The sequence below is a fragment of the Alosa sapidissima genome, chromosome 4 (genome assembly GCF_018492685.1).
Source record: "Alosa sapidissima isolate fAloSap1 chromosome 4, fAloSap1.pri, whole genome shotgun sequence".
Lineage (NCBI taxonomy): Eukaryota > Metazoa > Chordata > Actinopteri > Clupeiformes > Clupeidae > Alosa > Alosa sapidissima.
The window spans coordinates 12,703,803-12,721,008 of NC_055960.1; the positions used below are offsets into that span (position 1 = coordinate 12,703,803).

A 17,206-nucleotide genomic window follows, 5' to 3' on the forward strand; every position below is an offset into this window, starting at 1 on the left:
CTGCCCTTTTATTGCTTGCATCGCCACCGTGTGGTGAAATATAAGAACTGGTTTCACTTCACTTATTACAGCCTTCCAAGAAATGTTAAAGAGCTTTACACTAAAGTTTAATCAACATGAAAATACTGATAACATTAACCTCAATCTACCTACTAAATATCTGAGTGGATACTGAAACGCTAGGCAGGATCATAGACTGTAAAGGGGCAGGATAATATAGTGATAACATTTAGGCCTACATTTAGCAGACACTTTTGCCTAAAGTGACTAAAAAAATAGGATTTAAGGTATATATCGTAACTCCCCCTATTACCGTCGGTCCCGTATTTCCACCGTCTTGCGTGTATGTGTCACTTAATATCCATTTCTATACAAACCAAGACAGCGGACTCCTATAGAAACGCAACCACCCACAACATAGGTGTATCTAAATTAGCTATGTACCAAAAATTACATTTTACCGTGACTCGAGGAGCTGTAAACAGTGTTGTAAGGCTGCGTGTACACAACCGCTTGGAGCTCCAGTGGAATTTTAATTTCACGACGAGAATTCTCGGTCTAACCGTCCATGTGCCGTTGAAACGGTGTAAATAGGCGACCCATCAGGCCAGCACTATAACTCCGAGCGTGGTAAACAAAATCGGATATTTCAGGCAGTAAATGCTCCCGTTAAGAACCAAACCAGATTTTGTTCAAATCTACACAACTATGGCTACTGAAAAATGTAAGGTTCATTTAGTAAATGTTATTTTGAAGTGTTAAAAAACATCGTTGTTTTAGAATTTCTGAACAAAAGTGGTGATAATTGGGGGTGTTACGATAAGTTTTAAAAGACGTTCAACTGGCTTATTTGAAATGTTCTGAAAACCAATTTCTATTTTCCCCCCGCGTTACTAGCTACGTCATCACTTCCTCTTCGTCATGTGATTCTATGCTAAAGTAAACTTTTGACACTGCTGGACTTTTTGAGCACGCATGTCGTGTAGAGAAATGGAAGAACATTCTTTGTTATGAATAGTAGTTTGCTTACATGAAGGCTACTAACATCGGTAGAAGGGAGTTCTGATTGTGAGGTAGGCTAACGTTACCCAGTTCACTGCACTGTTTTGTTACATTTGAAATTATGTTTAGTTGTTGGCATGTTTAGCGTTGTATTTTGTAAACTAGGTAAACTTGGAAGGCAAAACATCAGTCATCAAATATATGTCGTACATTTGAACCCATTGAAGTAACAGCGTAAATACTATAAACTGCAAATACATTGTAATCAACACAGTAGATTATAGGCACTAGAGAAGAGTTGATGGGTAGCTGATTCAACTTCCCAAAACATCACATCTGCTGCCACAGACTTCCCTCATATAGTATAGAAGTAGGCTACTGCTCTTGGTTCTCTTTTTAGGCCTCTTTTTATGGCTTGTATCCGTTTTGAAACATTGCAGCTGTTATGAAAGTTCAGCTGCTTAAGGAATCAGTGCCACCCATGGAGTTACACAACTGCAGTTAGGTAGGCAAACCACATGAAGTGGATTTCGTTTGAAATATGCATATTCTCTCTCTCTCTCTCTCTCTCTATCTATCTATCTATCTATCTATCTATCTATCTCTCTCTCTCTCTCTCTCTCTCTCTCTCTATATATATATATATATATATATATATATATATATATATATATATATATTTATATTTCCAAGAAATGAGTTCCAAATAGACCAGTGCTCAGAACTCCCCTACAAATGAATTGGTTAACATTAACTACAAACAGTAGCAGTAGGAGCAAAAACTGTAGGCCACTTGCCTACTGTCCCGCGCCACTCTCCTATTGTCTTGTACCACTTATCTACTATCCCACGCCAACTGTCCCATGGGTTAGGATTAGAGTTAGGGTTGATATAGTTGGCAAGTGCCACAGGATAGTAAGCAAGTGGCACGGGACAGTGTCACAAGTAAGTATGTGAGTAGCACAGGACAGTGGCGTGGGAGAGTAGGCAAGTCCCGCGGGACTGTAGGTGGGTGACACACCACCAGCAACAGTAGGGTTTGCTCCTACTGCCTTTCACTACAAACCTGTTTCGGAAAAAGTGTGGACACTGTGTAAAATGTAAATGAAAACAAAATGCAATAATTTGCAAATCATGTAAACCCTATTCTATTGTTCTATGGGGGAAATGTTGTCAGCAACACCTCTCAAAAAAAGTTGGGACAAGGGCATGTTTACCACTGTGTTGCTTCATCTGTTCTTTTAACAACAGTTCCATGTTTAGGAACTGAGGGACCAGTTACAGGAATTTTGAGAATGAAATATGTTGCCTAATACAATATTTCAGTCAATCAACAGTCTTGGGTCTTCTTAATTATGTTTTTCATTCCATGATGTACCCAGTGTGAAAGGGTCAGGACTGCAGACAGGTCATTTTAGCACCTGGACTCTTCTGCTCTGGAGCCATATTGTTGTACAGCAGTTTTGTTTCCTGGAATATTCAAGGTCTTTCTTGCCTGGATTCTCAGAATATTTAAATTATGCAATGGGTAATGAAATCCCAAACGTCTTTGCTATTTCTTGTTGAGGAGCATTATTATTAATTTTGTTGTTTCGTTATTTGCCCACAAGTTTTCACAGAGTGATGAATACTTTGCCATCTTTACTTCTTAGATGCCCTCTGAAATGTTCTTTTTATACCCAATCATGGTGGCCTAATTATTTGTGAAACGTTCCTCCTTGTGTTTTCATACATACACATTACATACTTTTCCAGCCTGTTGGTGCTCCCATCCTACCTTTTTTGAGACGTGTTGCTGGCAAAATTAGCGTAGTCTATATTTCACTATGAACCATGAAATAATGAAACTGGTCATTTTTCACATGTTGTCTATGTACTTTTTGCAACTGTGTATGGGTTTACGAAATTTGCAGATTATTACATAACGCATCCCACTCCCAATTTGGTAACAGCGTTGTAGACTGTCCCTGAACAGTACAAATGTGACACTTGGTAATTTGGCATTTGGTCTAAATCTGATGTCTTTCTGTACGTACATTTATTAAAATTATCAAGGCAAAGTATTTGCTAAACACTTTTTGATAACGAACTACCTTTTTTTTTTTACTTCACTCTGGCAACTATTTTGGTTAGGGACATGGTGCTTGAATAATATGATTATTGCGATGACATGTTCGTGGAACTGCACAGGTGTCAGAACCATGTGACATGTGGTTGCTGCTGTCAAGTACAGCTGTTCATCCATTATTGTCTCTCATTACATTCTGGTAGTTTTGCTCAAATAGATGCCCTGAGCGAAAAAGACTGGTCAGCCACTAAAATTTCAACATAGTCCATCTGTTTTAAGCAATTATAGAAGTTCCAAAAATACTACTCAGAAGTTCTGTTGCACCAATAACATTCAATAGAAGTGTAAATTCTCCGTCATGAATCTTTGACACCATATTTTGCCATTCATGTCCCATTTTCTAGCAATCCGGGGCATGCCATTCACACTGAAATTGACCCTGGTCAGATCCATGTCCTGCAAAACAGGGCTAAACAACTGGTTAACCCTTTCAGACAGGAAAACAACCAGTAGGGGTGTAAAGGTACACATATTCATACCGAACCGTTTAGGTACAGGGCGTTAGGTTCAATACAGAAGTATACTGAATGTACCAAATGCAATCTTTAACAGTAATCAACAGAAGGCTTTTTTGCTTGCTGACCATGTTTTGAATTTGAGTTCCCACACAAATAAATTAAGTGGTGGACCATGTCAGTTTAGTCAATTAATGTCAAAAACATTTGACACCTTTTCAAAATACTATTCCTGTTGCACATTGGCAATATTGTCAGTGAATTTTAGGTTAGCAGTACCTACTTACTGTACCAAAAGTTAACCGAACTGTGATTTAAGAATTCGGTGAATTTTGTGTACTACACCCTTAACCTGGGTTGAGGAGTAGGCCTACGTCACAAATATGTGATTAGAATGTTCGCGAACCGAGAGTTCCACACTATGATGCAACCCTCAGAGATTTTCTCAGAGCCTTGTAGATAAAGCTCTGGGGCTCTGGATTTTCCCATCGACTGACTATAGAACACTGAAACTATAGGTCGTTTGCGTAGAATTCTATAAGGAACCAGGAAAATAATTCACTCCTCAACAGGGTTGAACCCTAGTCAAAGTCTTCGTATGAAAAGGGTACACCTTCCTTGGCCGTTGATGGGTGGATGCAGACTGAGATACCGTATGTTCTCTGTGTTTGTCCTGTAGGGGGGTAAGATGGAGGATGCCTACACGGCTCTCTACCAGGAGTTCCTTCGGCTGCGATCCATCTGTTTCAAACAGGCCACCATGCTCCAGCACCTCACAGAAGTCCTCAATAATCAGCAAGGTGCACTTGTGTTCCTAGTCAGAGGCATGAGGCCTAATTCAACATTATTGCTAAAGAGACATATTGTACCCTTATGACACTACAGAATTATGAAGCCAATTAAGGTCCCCCATATTTGAACATGCTTAAATGTGGGGAATTACGAAAAAATAAACAATACTGGTACTACTTTTGGTGTATGACAGTGGGGAACTGGTTACCATTTGAAGGACATTTTTGTCGTTGTATGAAACTCCACTGAACAGTTGTGGGTCCTCTTTCAACATCTGGAAACATTTCAAGTGTTTTTGCCTCTATTCCCAGGTGGCATTGGGGACTCAGAGAACCTGGTGTCCATGCCAGCCCAGTGTTCACAAGGTGATCTGATCAACTTCTGCTCAGACGCCCATGAACTGTTGCTTCGTAGACCTCTGGATCAGTCTGCTGAAACTAACACAACCCGTGGAGGTGTGAATATGGTCACTGAATGTATCCCGGTTTAAAATTGTGTTCGATGCTATAAAAACGATTAACGTTTTTGTTGAAATAACTTAGACTGAAAGTAAATCCGGCTTACACCAGGAGGCCGAGTCCGGAGCACAAAACTTTGACTTTAGTTTCTTTAGCCTGATCTACTAAAGGTGGTTCCAATATTGACGTGTTCTTATTCTGGAACACAGTAATAAAGTAGTGTAATTTTCTGATACCTCATAGTTTTCTTAATTGATCAACTCAAGAACCGAGGTACACTTTTTTTTCGCTTATGTGTTATTGTCACAGGGGGCGGCGTGACTGCAGTCTTGCTGACGTCAGGAATGGACCAGCTCCACCTGGCTCGTCCCCAACATCAAGCTTCTCTGGGGGCGGGTGCCGTGGCTGGCCTCGAAGGGCCCTCGACCTCTCCTGGGGTCATTCCTTCGAGAGCGCCCCCTAGCATCATTGGTGACTTAAAACGGGCCGAGCAGCAGTGGGCTGAGAACAACCCTGCCAGAGCACGGGTACCAATAATCACACAGCACTCATTTGCGCTCACTCTTACTGGACATTAATCATGTCAGTCACTTTAGACGCACATGTTTGCTAAAAAAAAAAAAACCTCAAAAGTGAAGTGAAAACACTCTCAGGAGCAGCAGCAGCAGGAGAGTTCATTTTATTTGTCTGTTTAGTCATCAGTCTAATAGACTCTCTCTCCCTCTCCTGCCTTCTCTCCCTCCCTCCCTCCCTCCTGCCCTCTCTCTCTCTCCACTCTTCAGAGGCCGTGGTCGTCCAGCTCATTTCTGAACAGTGAGTGGATGAGCCTGACGGGGGGGCGTGTCATGTCGAGGGTGACAGTGGAGTCGCAGGTGTGCGAGTTCTGCCAAGCTGTGTTTCCTGGACACACCACCACACGCGGGGAATTCCTGCGTCACCTCACCTCTCACATCACCTGATGGACAGGTTGCTTTTTTTTTCACCACGTTGTCAATGTTCAACAGTACTTCAGCTTGTGATCTAAAAGTCCTTTAAGTGCAACTTGAACTGTACACACATAACTTTGTAGAGTAGTTGACATTGTGACAAAGGTGTTTGTAAGGATTTAAGTGGCTGGAAGCACCAAAGCTTTAGACTGTAGTACACTCTTCTACTTTGTCATAAAAGGTTCAAGGTGCGTGCAAGAGTTCAAGGATGCAAGTCCATTCATTTGTGTAATATGTGTACAGGACTTTGGTTCCGTGCTGCTCTGTGAACTGTCACCACTAGATGGCAGGCGTAGAAAAACCCCTTATTAAGATGACTGTAGGATTGCTTTGATAATGCCTGCCTCTCAGGTAAATCTTTTGAATGATCATTAAATGTACCATTTTTTTTCGAAAATTACTAATGTTGTTTTCTCTTACTGACACATTTTTTATTGCCATTTTCAGTTTTATTCCCATGAATGAATATTTTTTTTATCATACATCACTTTGTAAACATTTTAAGTGTCGCATAAATCCTACCTACAACCTATTGTCAGTAATCATTGCTTATTAATCAGTGATGTTGACAAAAATGGATTTTAAGTGTACATCTATATGGGACCTTATATATCATTTATATGGGCTTGCAGCAGAGGCTATATTTAGCTCCTTCTTTTCTTGGTTTGGCCAATGACATGCACGCAGACTAGCTGGGAGAGCACTGATGACATCAGAGACAATCAGCTGACTCACTGGTATCCTCTGGCCAGATTGGCTGTTTCTAACTCAAACGGAAGTCACTCCTTGAGACTGGAGCCTTAATTTGTGTGTGTGTGTGTGTATGCGCTATATTCCTTAATTGAAATGGTCATTAGACTTCCTGGTTCTATTTTGAGTTTTTCTTTTCAAGGTGATGAAGGCTGTGACACAAGATAGTTAAACAATAAAATATTTATTGATGATTAACAAAATAAATAATCTGCTGTTTTACTGAACACAAAATAAGCACAGATGCTGGCAAGGCAGAGTAGAGGAGCATACATCATTCTGGCATACCAATTCCTTAACTACACACAAATCTAGTCAAGTGATAATCTATGCACTTAAACTTAAGTTTCTTTTCATCCACACACAGGCAGGACATGCTGTTAAAGGTTTAGGCTTGGTTTGAAATGTGCCCAAGTACCTCAATTCATGAGCTATGATTGCTAAAAATTAGTGTTTGAAAGACCCAGTTCTTTTCTCAGCATTTGGAATTATATATTTATCACACATAATTTCAATACAGCTGCCTTCCCAAATCCAGTTGGTTACGGTTTATTAAGGAAACAGATTAATGCCACACACTCAAACATGACCAGACTAAATCCCATCAGTATCATCACTTACTAAGGACCAGAAAAGAGAGGAATTATAGCACCAACGGTCTTCATATTTCACTGAAAATACAGATGTAATGAGAAACATTGTTCAAAAGTCTTCGGGGGTAACCCGGTGTGAAGAGAGTTAGCAGGTGAGGAATGTCCAACAACAGAAATGATTTAACTCCAGGCAACAAAAGCTTTACGAACAGACCTGTTTGAAGCTTTCAATGGAGGAAGGTGATGAAAGACTGAAACAGAAGCATGTGTGTGCAGTCCAACTTAACACTGAAGTACAGAAGAGGGGCCAGTTAGGTGTACGTAGAACAGTATAGGCACGGATAGAAAAGTACCAGCTTGCATTTGAGTAGTTAAACAGTTAAAAGACATCTTGATGGTGCCGTATTTGATTCATTTTGTCCAGTAGAGATCATGTTCTCAACAGGTCACTTATTTAGATTGCAAGTCAAAAACTTAAGGTGGACTACAGCCGTTGTCGTCCCTGCCGCACAAATGATGATGGCACCCTTCTGGTTAGTGTTATAATATTTTGAGATGTTTTGAGGGACTGAATCACATGCTATTCACAGAGAATTCATGACCACTGCAGAACGGGTGGAACGGTTGGCCTTGGTGAGAACAGAAGCCTGGACTGGGTGGGTGGGGATGCCCTCCTGACAAGCAACAGCAGCCTTGGACCCTGAGTGGAGTGGCAGTATGTCTTTAGCTTGTTTCCATGGGGGAGATGAGTGGAACGATGGCAGATAGTCTGTGAGGTGACCATGGAGCTGAAGTGATTGTGAACGGTTTGTATGGCGCTCTGAATGACGCTCTCCTCCACTTCACTCCTCTTCACTTGCCATTGCGGTCCAATTCCTCTCGGTTGCTGCCAGGGCTGCCACTCCTGCAGGGGGCAGCAGTGCCTTTCCTTTCTGCCGCCTTGCTCTCCAGTTCTGCTGAGAAAGGCTGATGGTTAGCAACTTCTCATGACAAGCCCTCTTTGGAGTAAAGTGCATTCATTCATGACATATGATAGATGCCCTGCATCCAGCTTTACATGTAATCATAAAGTAAATGGAAGAGCCTGTCTGGACTATGCGGACTTAACCATTGGAATTAAATGGGAAGCTGTTTCTGGAGATCTGAACTAAGAACAGTAGAACAGTTATTCAACATCTAGGGTATGGAATTGCAATTCTTAGGATACAAATCATATTAATTTTACTAAAACTAAATGGTCTGAATCAGAAGAAAGAAATACAGACAAAAAGCTCTCGCAAGAAAATATAACAAGTTAAGTTAAGTTATAAAGAAGAATAAAGTTAGGAACATTTGTCAGTCCCGCCAGCAGTCAGGTGTGTGCGAGTGTGTATGTGTGTGTGTGTGTAAGTGTAATGGAGAGACAGAGAAACCACACATGGGAAGCACATTAACAGTGGATGTCACACTTAAAACAAAAAAACTAGCAGTGTTCTCTGTGATACAGGGAAGCATGTGTGAGGGAGAGGAAGAAAGTGTGAGAGAGGCACAGACGGAAGTGGGATGGGGGGGGCATTTTTTTCCAGAGATCATTTTTTTCTCTCTTTCATGTCTGAAGTAGGAGAGAGTGAGAGAGAAAAGAGAAGAGGAAGGGAGCACTGTTCCATTTCTCTGCCCACCGGCTTTATTTTTACTCTGTCGTTCTATGAGTCAATGCAACGCCCTTCTCGCTCCCTCCCACTCGTTCGCCCCCACTCTCTCTCCATCCATCTATCCATCCATCCACCCGTCCCTCCCTTCCGCCCCCCACCCACGTCTTTATGGTCTCTGACGTCAGACAGAGGGAGGGGGGGGCTTCCAACTTAACACCCCCACACCACTTCCTGTGGCCCCTTCCACCCCCACATACCTCTCTCTCTATCTCTATCTCTCTCTCTCTCTCTCTCCTCCTCTTGTACCCTGTGGTGACAAACCAAACCATTTCTAACTCCATAACTCTTCATTACCGGCTGAAGGACTGGTACAGGGCAGCAATTTCACTTGAGCAGGATCAAGTCTGTGATGAGAGCGCAGCGCTACAGAATGCCTGGTGCACACACTACCAAACACTGACCTCCTCCTGAGTCTGAGTTACATCAGAGTGCAAGACAGCTATCATCTTACATTAATTGCCAGAGCAGGCAGTCAGTCTGCATTTTATTACATTCTTTCATAATTCCCCATCGTTCACTCTTTGTGTCGTTCACTCTTTTGCAACATGCAATTATGCCTGCTTCGGATGTAATTCAAGTGAAGTCATCTGAAGTAGGCTGATATCTCTTTGTTTGGGGGTTTGTCACTGTACTCTGTATGGATGATCAGAAGCCTAATCCCAGCTACTGTACATCAGCATCAATCAGTGGTGTGGTTCTCTGGTATGGTCATCATGTCCATGCATTCACCTGCGGTCTGCTTCCTCTCTGACCCTAGGCTGCCCTTGCCCACGTGGTCATGTGACATCATCCTAGCCAATCGCAGGCCCTCATCCATGAGCGTTTGCTGAATGAGCTGGCGACTCCAGGTGGCGGGTGAAGGGGTGTCGATGGGTGGGCGGGGGGATGAGGAGGGGTGGGACTGACGGCCGACATCTGACAGGACAAACAGGGTTAGACAGGCATGTTTCCAAGCCAATCAGAGACACTTACAGATTGACAGCTCTGTATGTAAGGGGTGTAAGACTGTATCCGAACAGCCTAGAAATGGTTGAGTTTTAACAATAGAAACTTAAGCAAAGTTTAAACAAACAATCTGACGCAAATCATATTGAGTTGGCTTTTTAAGCCCTACACGTGACGTCCGCCCATGTTTCTCTTCCAAACTGCCATCCTTTTGCTTAAAGAATTATAGTCCTCACACGTCAGCAGATATCATTTAGCTAACCCCGCTGCTTTCATTAGAAACTCTTCACTGAACAAAGAGTCAAAGCACTAACCATAATATCTTGCTGTGAAGAGCTCAGTCAGACATACAAAACATATAAGAGGCAAAGAGGCAATATCTCATCTATCAACACACAAATTCATATTGTGCTTAGGATCTGCTTTTGAATATTCTTAATTGTTATTACATGGGCTGAAATTAAAATGGTTGTAAGCATCTCATTACTGATTACTGAATATTGTTTTTGTTATCACATTTGTCATCACATGTTCCTATCTCATGAATACTAACAGAGACTAGAGTCTTTATCATTCATCATACAAGGACATGTGACAAGATATCATGGAGGTTTACTGATGATGCTTTCATTTATTATTTAGCTGAACATGTCTAAAGTAGCCTTGAAATGGCAAAACCTATGACATTCTCTGAAAGCCTCTGCTATTGACAGCAATTAGTCTCTTGCAATATGAATGTATTTGTAAACGAGCTGCCTAGGTGCTGGCTCCAAAGAGAGGCGAATACTGGTATAGGACATAGAAAACTGAAAACTGAATCCAACTGAGTTTCCTTGACAGGTGGAGGACTGACAAATTATTTCGTCACTTGGATCAGCCCATCAAAAATTAGATAACATAAAATGCATGTAGTCCATGATCAGCATAGTAAGTAGGTATATATATTTAACATTAGCTTAATAATATAATAAAATAATACCTTGCTGTTCTTTCTACTAGGTAAATTGGTACTTTTATTTTTCCAATAACCCTTACAACACACAAATCAGATGAATCAGGCATTTGGAAGAGCTAGGCTTTCTATAATAACCCTTGACATTACAAAACGTGTATAAGATCAACACTGAGAAATGGTTACTTCTGACTGAGGCTTTAACAAGCACGCTTGCTACCTGCTATTTACCGAGCTAGACTAATAACGTCTGTTACTTTCCACTTGTGTTACTTTCTAGAATAATAACTTGTGTTAGTTCCCACTTGTGTTCTTTCTACACAAATGTCTAGAAAGTAACACAAAGGTCCAGTTTTCTAACCAAACTTTTACAAAAACCATGAAATATTTTGGTGTCATATCATGGTACCAGCAACATTATGGCTAAGACATCTTGCTTTGAACAGAGCATCAGAATTCACCAGAGTGGTGCATTTAGGACAGTCAGTGATGAAAGTGATATGTGATCTTTACAGTTAAAAGCCACAGAATGTTTGATGATGATATGTGGTTACATTGACACTGACCCTCTGCACAAACTCTAGTATACCAGACAGAGGTGCATCCGTAAAAGCGCAGGATGAAACGGCTAGAAACTCCAGTGCCACGCACCTTGTGTCAGACTGTCCAAACTCTCACTGGATAAGCTGTCCTCGTCCGTTGCTGACCGCAGGGCACCATGGGATGTGACCTCTGGCCCCTCCATGCCCCTGAGGGAAACGTCTGACTCCATCTGAGCGTAGACAAGGTTTAAAATCAGATTTGACTCACTCGATTCAATGGTCTTCAAGAGGCCACTCCACCACACCAGTTGTAATAAACTGTGACTGCAGCCACCTCATGACTCACCCTGTCAGTGTTATTAACTATTTTCAAATAGTTAACGTGAATATAGACAAAAATGAATTACAAGTACAAATGAGATCAATATTAACAGATTTTCAGCGTTTACATTTTAGCATCTGGCTTGGATATCTTACAAGTACCACTTGTAAATCACAAGTCATTGTAAATTCCACCTCCACACAAGCATTAGCAAGAGTGAATAAATCAAAGTGAATTCTGACACACTTTGGCTTTTTAAGTAGTTAGTTATCTGATAGTTTGTTACACAGAGAAGATCCAGCTTTCCATCTGTGTATCAGAGTGTGGTTCTGCAGTGTAGTTTACACACCTCCTGTCGGTTTCTCTTGAGCAGCGGAACGGCTCCGTCGTCCGAGTTAGTCCTGCAGGAGGAACAGCATGGCATGACTCAGTCAGACAGACAGAGGCCAAGAGCAGCTTCAGAGCACCTCGGATGTTGGCCCTCGCTCCAGGACAAACACCATATTTGGGTCCAATAAAGAAAGGATTTGGTGTATTACTCTGAGAAAGGCACTGCCTATTACTTTGGATGGACAATGAACCACGGATGTTGGATGTAGATATAAAGTGGATGGATAAGTCGGGGGGGTTTAATATGCAATGCAGACGTGCACTGATAACATCTATGTTTTAGAGACTTTAATAGACTTAGTACCAACCATAAAACAAACAAATAGAAAAGAATTGGGATTTAGGAACAATCTACGATAGATATAAGAAGATTAAGAGGAAGTGGAACTGTGAAAAATGTAAGAGAAGAGATTGATTTCCCAACATCCAAAGCACCCTACCCTCAAAAGCTTACCATAACCTAACTCCGATCAAGATTATTATAACATTATTATTATCTGTCATGACTGTCAATAAACACAAGCAGAAAAAAGCTCTCTTGTTTATTAAATATAATTCTATAATTATATTTTCCTTAATAAAGACTCTTGTAAGCCTGCAACCAATATAAACTCAGACGCAGGTAATTGCAGATCTGAATTGTGGTTTTTACTTTGTATGAAAGGTGACTGTAGCATATCCACCCATTTCTTACAAAACCTATGTGACTATTTTAAAAAACCAAAGTTGTGAGAGAGAGACTGCGGTGTGTGAGGTTAACACCTGAGATATTTCTACCCCACAGTAACTACAGCTTTGACAGATCAGCACAGGTAAGACAGTAAACCTACACATTAAAGAGTCACAATATAGGACTGTTCATACACAGTCAGAAAGCAACTGGCTACTGGAAGAAGCTTGGTGACAATAACTGATTTATTTTATATTTTATCAACCCTTAACCTGTTGTGTTTTTTGGACATCATGAGATTAACACTGTAAATCTTGGTATCAAAATTGCATATAAACAGCATCAGAAGCTGCAATATTTCATATCCTTGACATACCACTATATATACATACCACTGATATAAAACGGAAAGATCATTCAGTTCAGTTAGCATTTTAAACAAAACTGTCCAAAAACAAACTGTCAAAAAAAAGGTTGTGTTTGGAGACATAATTGTTTTCACCAAGATGAAAAATACTCCTCTGAATGTATCTTTCTTTAATTACAGACATAGTTTCCTCTTGATGTGGGGTTTCCAAAATAAATCTGCAATATTGCAGTGGGGTCTTCTTAGGGATAAAAGTTAATTCTTCATGCATTCCTTACCCCATTCTCATCATTTAGATGCACTTTCAACAGCTAACCCGAACATCAGAGAACACAAAATGTGCTTTTTCAGCATTACAACAAAATGAAGACAATGTGGACATTCAAGAAGAGGGAGAGAGAAGAGAGAGTGTCTCACCTGGAGTGTTTGAGTGAAGTAGTGTAGGCACATTCCCTCGCCACCTGTCTGGCCAATGAGAAGAGCTCCACGCGTCGTAGCAACAGCGCGTTGTCGCGGATACAGAACTGGGCAGCAGCCTCATTGATAATCATCTGGACAAGAGTGGAGGGAAACATCAGGAAATGTGGCTGTGTGGAAGGATTACACCACGTCATGGGTTAGTAACTTTGACTGCATTCCTTTCAACTGAACCACTGCACTGAAGGATGGACACCACGTTCTCCTGCTGTTTAAAGGTGAGGTGTCGTTTTGCTGGCATGAAAATCACTTTTAGACCTAAAATAACGACACAATTCCAAAAGTATGATTACACAGCAATGTTTCAACACTGTTGTAATATTACTCAGGCTGTCTCTGTGTTTAGACCTCTGGAATGTCATGAAGTAAACCACCAGAAGGATATATCTGAATCAGAAGGAAAAGGATATATCTGAATCAGAAGAATATTCTGATTGACTTTCCTTATCGTTGGCCCATGTGGATGCTCATATCATTACAATTGTCTTAATAGTTATTTATCGCTTGCTGTGTGGACGGTTGTTAATGCTGGGCTTAATAGATGGGCTTTATCCCTCTCAAACCTAAACCCCTGACACTGGATCTCCTGAACCACTGCTAGACCATAGCTGGACCATCGCTAGGTTCATTTGAAAGCCAGAGGGTGCCTGGCCCTCCCATGGCCTTGTTTTACTCGTCATTGTTTTCCTGAGACACATCTCCTCTATGTCACACTAACGCCTCTGGTCACGTCAAACCACCGCCTTGTCCTTCACTGTCATGTGACCTGACAGTTTTCTGACATCATGATGTTTGAATCATCAATTGAACTGACAAAGCTTCTCAGAATGAGTGCTGCAGCATGAAGATAATACAAGACCAGAGTTTTGACTCCTCAAGACATCCTGTGGCCTTTCTGCCTGAGAATGTTCCCAGACAAATATCTTAGATGATGAAAATGTATCCAAAACAGGTGTAAACAGACACAAACACAAGCACATACAATCCTCACCTTGTGCTTTGTAGTAAAAAAAACAGAAGCCATTCTTTTGGAAAAGCCCAAAACTGTTTTGTTACAGTCACAAAAACACACACAGAGAGAGAGAGAGAGACCTCACCTCGTGGTGTGTGAGCTGTTTGCCCTCTCTCCTCTTGGAGTCAAACCGGCCATAGATGAGGCTGTACTTGCGTATCTCCTCCTCTTTGCTCTGCTCTGACAGGTCGGGGTTGAAGATGTGGCCCACGGTCTTCGCCATCTTCTTGTTGAGCCTCAGCAAGGTCTTCACCTCCCCAGGGTCAGCACGGGGCAGCGTCCTGAGCAGCCTGTCCACGCTCTCGCCCACCGCCCGTGCCATCTCTGCATCCAGCACCCCGCCCGGCCACGGGGATGAGGTGGAGGAGGTGGAGGAAGAGGAGGAGGAGGAAGGGGCAGGCGGGGTCGGAGGACCCCCGGCGGGTCTGGGGTGAAGGGTCAGAGTAGGCAGCGGAGGGCTGAGCTGCTCTTCGTCCGCCTCGGGGTTGAGCCAGTGGGGGTCCATGGGAGAGAGTTTGTCCCTGTAGAGGGTGTCCGAGGGCAGGGGCGAGGCCTGGGAGCAGGGGCTTCTGGGACTTCCTGTGTCTCTGAGAGGTGTGAGGCATGTGCCCCTCTCCTCCCGCTCACACGGCGACCCGGGCTGCCCGTTACTGATGGACTTCCTGCCTCCAGTGCTGCCCGTGCCCCCAGCACCTGCGCTGTCAATCTTGAAGAGTGGGATCCCCCCTCCACCATGAGCCAGGCTGGACGCCAACGGCTGGTTGAAGTGTGCCGGATTGGCCGCCCAGTCGCGCAGGGCCTTCTGCAGCCGGCGCACATGCAGGGGCTTGGTTGCCATGCCCACCAGCGCCATGATCTCCAGGAACTCCTCCTCACCGGCCTCACACAGCTGCTGCACGTCATCGCCGCCCTGCTGGATGAAGGTATCGTAGTATGCAAGCAGGTTGGCGCGCTGCAGCACGCGGTACAGCTGCAGCTCCCCCAGAGTCCGCGGCACTGACATGATGCCACTCAGACGTCTGTGGGAGATAGACCACAATCAGAATCAGGCTGATTGCCAAGTAGGCTTCCACAAACAATACAAGGAATTGTTTGCACAGACAGGTTAAGTATAGCCTACATAGGGGTACAAGACAAAGACATTTTCTCCACAAAGAAAACATAAATACAGACATTTTTTTTCCAAAATGACCATGCTAAACGTGTAGGCCTATATACATCTCTACTTGAACACATAATGGAGAATTCGTAACAAAACCTTCATAAAAATGAAATACTAGGTTACACTGTAAGGAATTCAGAATGAGTTTTTACCTGTAGACTACAATAATGTATGTAAAATAACAAAAGCTGTGCTGAGACTGCTCTGCTGATTTTACATTATTTTTTACACTTGTTTTATAGGCATAACACATAGGCTATATAACATGTTTGACTGAAGACAAAGGATGTTAAGTGATATGTTTCATGGAACCTATGCTGCAATAAGGAATAGGCTACTGTAAACAACGTTAGTCGCTCAATGGTTGCTCCATGCCGTGCCATAATATTTTACAAAAAGTTATCTAAAAGTTGAGCTGCACTGTCAGACTTAACATATTTCGCCACATTATGGAGCAAATATTGTTCTTGGATAATTTACCAAGCGCCCAAACAACGGTGTTTGTGTATGAACATGTGTTTTAAATAGTTAAAAGAAAAGCTATTCAATTGACCATAGGCTAAAACTCAAACGACTATGAAGAAGTGATTGTCTCCTTACCACGTCCAGGTCCAGTAGCTGAGAATCTTGAGAACCGCGCACAATATGGTTCAATGTGGTTCAGGCTCAAGCTGTCTTCGTTCAGCCTTGAATTGTTTTGCCGGTTACAGAGAACGGTTACTTTTCTGCAACAAACAACTATTCTGCAAGAAACATGAAAACCAAATGACTTTTCTTGTCACTGTTCATGCCCCTGAATTGGCACCAGTGTTTTTCTTGAATTCCGTGCAGTCAGTAATCTATTTCGCTCCCTCTCATTCTGAAGACGCGAAGGGTAAAAATGTTGCTTTCAGTTATCCATCTGAGTAAAAGTTAGCTCATTCCTTTGCGCTCATTTTTGACCTCGTTAGAAATATCTTTTGTGATCAAATTTCAAACGACTAACCGAACGATTTTTCTCAGAGCCAAATGTTAACCTTCCAGCCTAGCCTCAGCCTGCGCGCGCTGGCAGTTGTCCTCCCCCCAGTATAGCGTATTGTTAATGACAGCCTTTTTCGCTGGCTGTGTGGGTGCAAGAAAGCTGTGGGCGGATTGCGGCACGCCATCTGACCGAAAAATACGCTGTCCTCTCCCGACAGAAAGGTGACTTTTGAGTGGGCGTAGAGGGGCTTTCACAGGGTCAGTGTTTGCTAATGAACCATTTGTGTGGTCTGTTTCCGCCGTGGTAATGTAGCCTATGTGTACAGGAGCAGGCCCACAAATTCATGTGAACCGACTTAACTTACGTTTGGTGCGCACTCGACAGAAAGGAGACAAATAGCCTACCAAATAATCTCTTTTGGCTATCTTTTATCATTCAAGACAATACAAAATAAACCAGACAAAGCGTTAGTATTCGCTGAGGGGCGGGTGGAAAGCCGCTAAAGGAGGCGTATTCCGAGTGTTTTGGACATATCTGTGACGCACATGGAA

The 17,206-nt window shown here is 42.4% G+C and overlaps 2 protein-coding genes across 11 annotated transcripts; one reads left to right on the forward strand and one right to left on the reverse strand.

Annotated features, from left to right (window-relative positions):
- Nucleotides 1-913: 913 nt before the first annotated feature.
- On the forward strand, nt 914-6,354 carry zgc:113184 (uncharacterized protein LOC553745 homolog). 5 transcript variants are annotated; one of them, XM_042089966.1, is made up of 7 exons: nt 914-1,073; nt 1,403-1,507; nt 3,475-3,593; nt 4,265-4,385; nt 4,689-4,832; nt 5,145-5,362; nt 5,618-6,354. In XM_042089966.1, exons 3-7 carry the CDS (start codon nt 3,486-3,488, stop codon nt 5,792-5,794), a joined length of 768 nt encoding a protein of 255 aa, XP_041945900.1. In that variant the 5' UTR covers nt 914-1,073; nt 1,403-1,507; nt 3,475-3,485; the 3' UTR covers nt 5,795-6,354. The 5 variants fall into 5 exon arrangements, with proteins under 5 accessions (XP_041945900.1, XP_041945898.1, XP_041945902.1 ...); XM_042089964.1 differs by having other exon boundaries at nt 1,443-1,507; XM_042089968.1 differs by lacking the exon at nt 3,475-3,593 and having other exon boundaries at nt 915-1,073; nt 1,443-1,507.
- A 385-nt stretch (nt 6,355-6,739) lies between these two features.
- nab2 (NGFI-A binding protein 2 (EGR1 binding protein 2)) lies at nt 6,740-17,006 on the reverse strand. Of its 6 annotated transcripts, none has more exons than XM_042089955.1 (7): nt 16,295-17,006; nt 14,618-15,551; nt 13,461-13,594; nt 11,966-12,017; nt 11,404-11,524; nt 9,585-9,770; nt 6,740-8,117 (listed from the first exon to the last, which is right to left on the reverse strand). In XM_042089955.1, the coding sequence occupies exons 2-7, from the start codon at nt 15,533-15,535 to the stop codon at nt 8,017-8,019; spliced, it is 1,512 nt and encodes a 503-aa protein (XP_041945889.1). In that variant the 5' UTR covers nt 15,536-15,551; nt 16,295-17,006; the 3' UTR covers nt 6,740-8,016. The 6 variants fall into 6 exon arrangements, with proteins under 6 accessions (XP_041945889.1, XP_041945885.1, XP_041945884.1 ...); XM_042089951.1 differs by having other exon boundaries at nt 6,740-8,120; XM_042089950.1 differs by having other exon boundaries at nt 13,461-13,630.
- Between the last annotated feature and the right edge of the window lie 200 nt (nt 17,007-17,206).

Coding starts and splice junctions, on each gene's coding strand:
- zgc:113184 (XM_042089966.1), top strand. CDS start 3,486: ATGCCATTCACACTGAAATTGACCCTGGTCAGATCCATGTCCTGCAAA. Junction 3,594..4,264: donor CAACCAGTAGGGGTGTAAAG/GTACACATATTC, acceptor TTTGTCCTGTAG/GGGGGTAAGATGGAGGATGC. Junction 5,363..5,617: donor ACAACCCTGCCAGAGCACGG/GTACCAATAATC, acceptor TCCACTCTTCAG/AGGCCGTGGTCGTCCAGCTC.
- nab2 (XM_042089949.1), bottom strand. CDS start 15,535: ATGTCAGTGCCGCGGACTCTGGGGGAGCTGCAGCTGTACCGCGTGCTG. Junction 11,525..11,965: donor TCAAGAGAAACCGACAGGAG/GTGTGTAAACTA, acceptor GTCTACGCTCAG/ATGGAGTCAGACGTTTCCCT. Junction 8,121..9,584: donor AGAGAGGAAGCAGACCGCAG/GTGAATGCATGG, acceptor AGCCTTTCTCAG/CAGAACTGGAGAGCAAGGCG.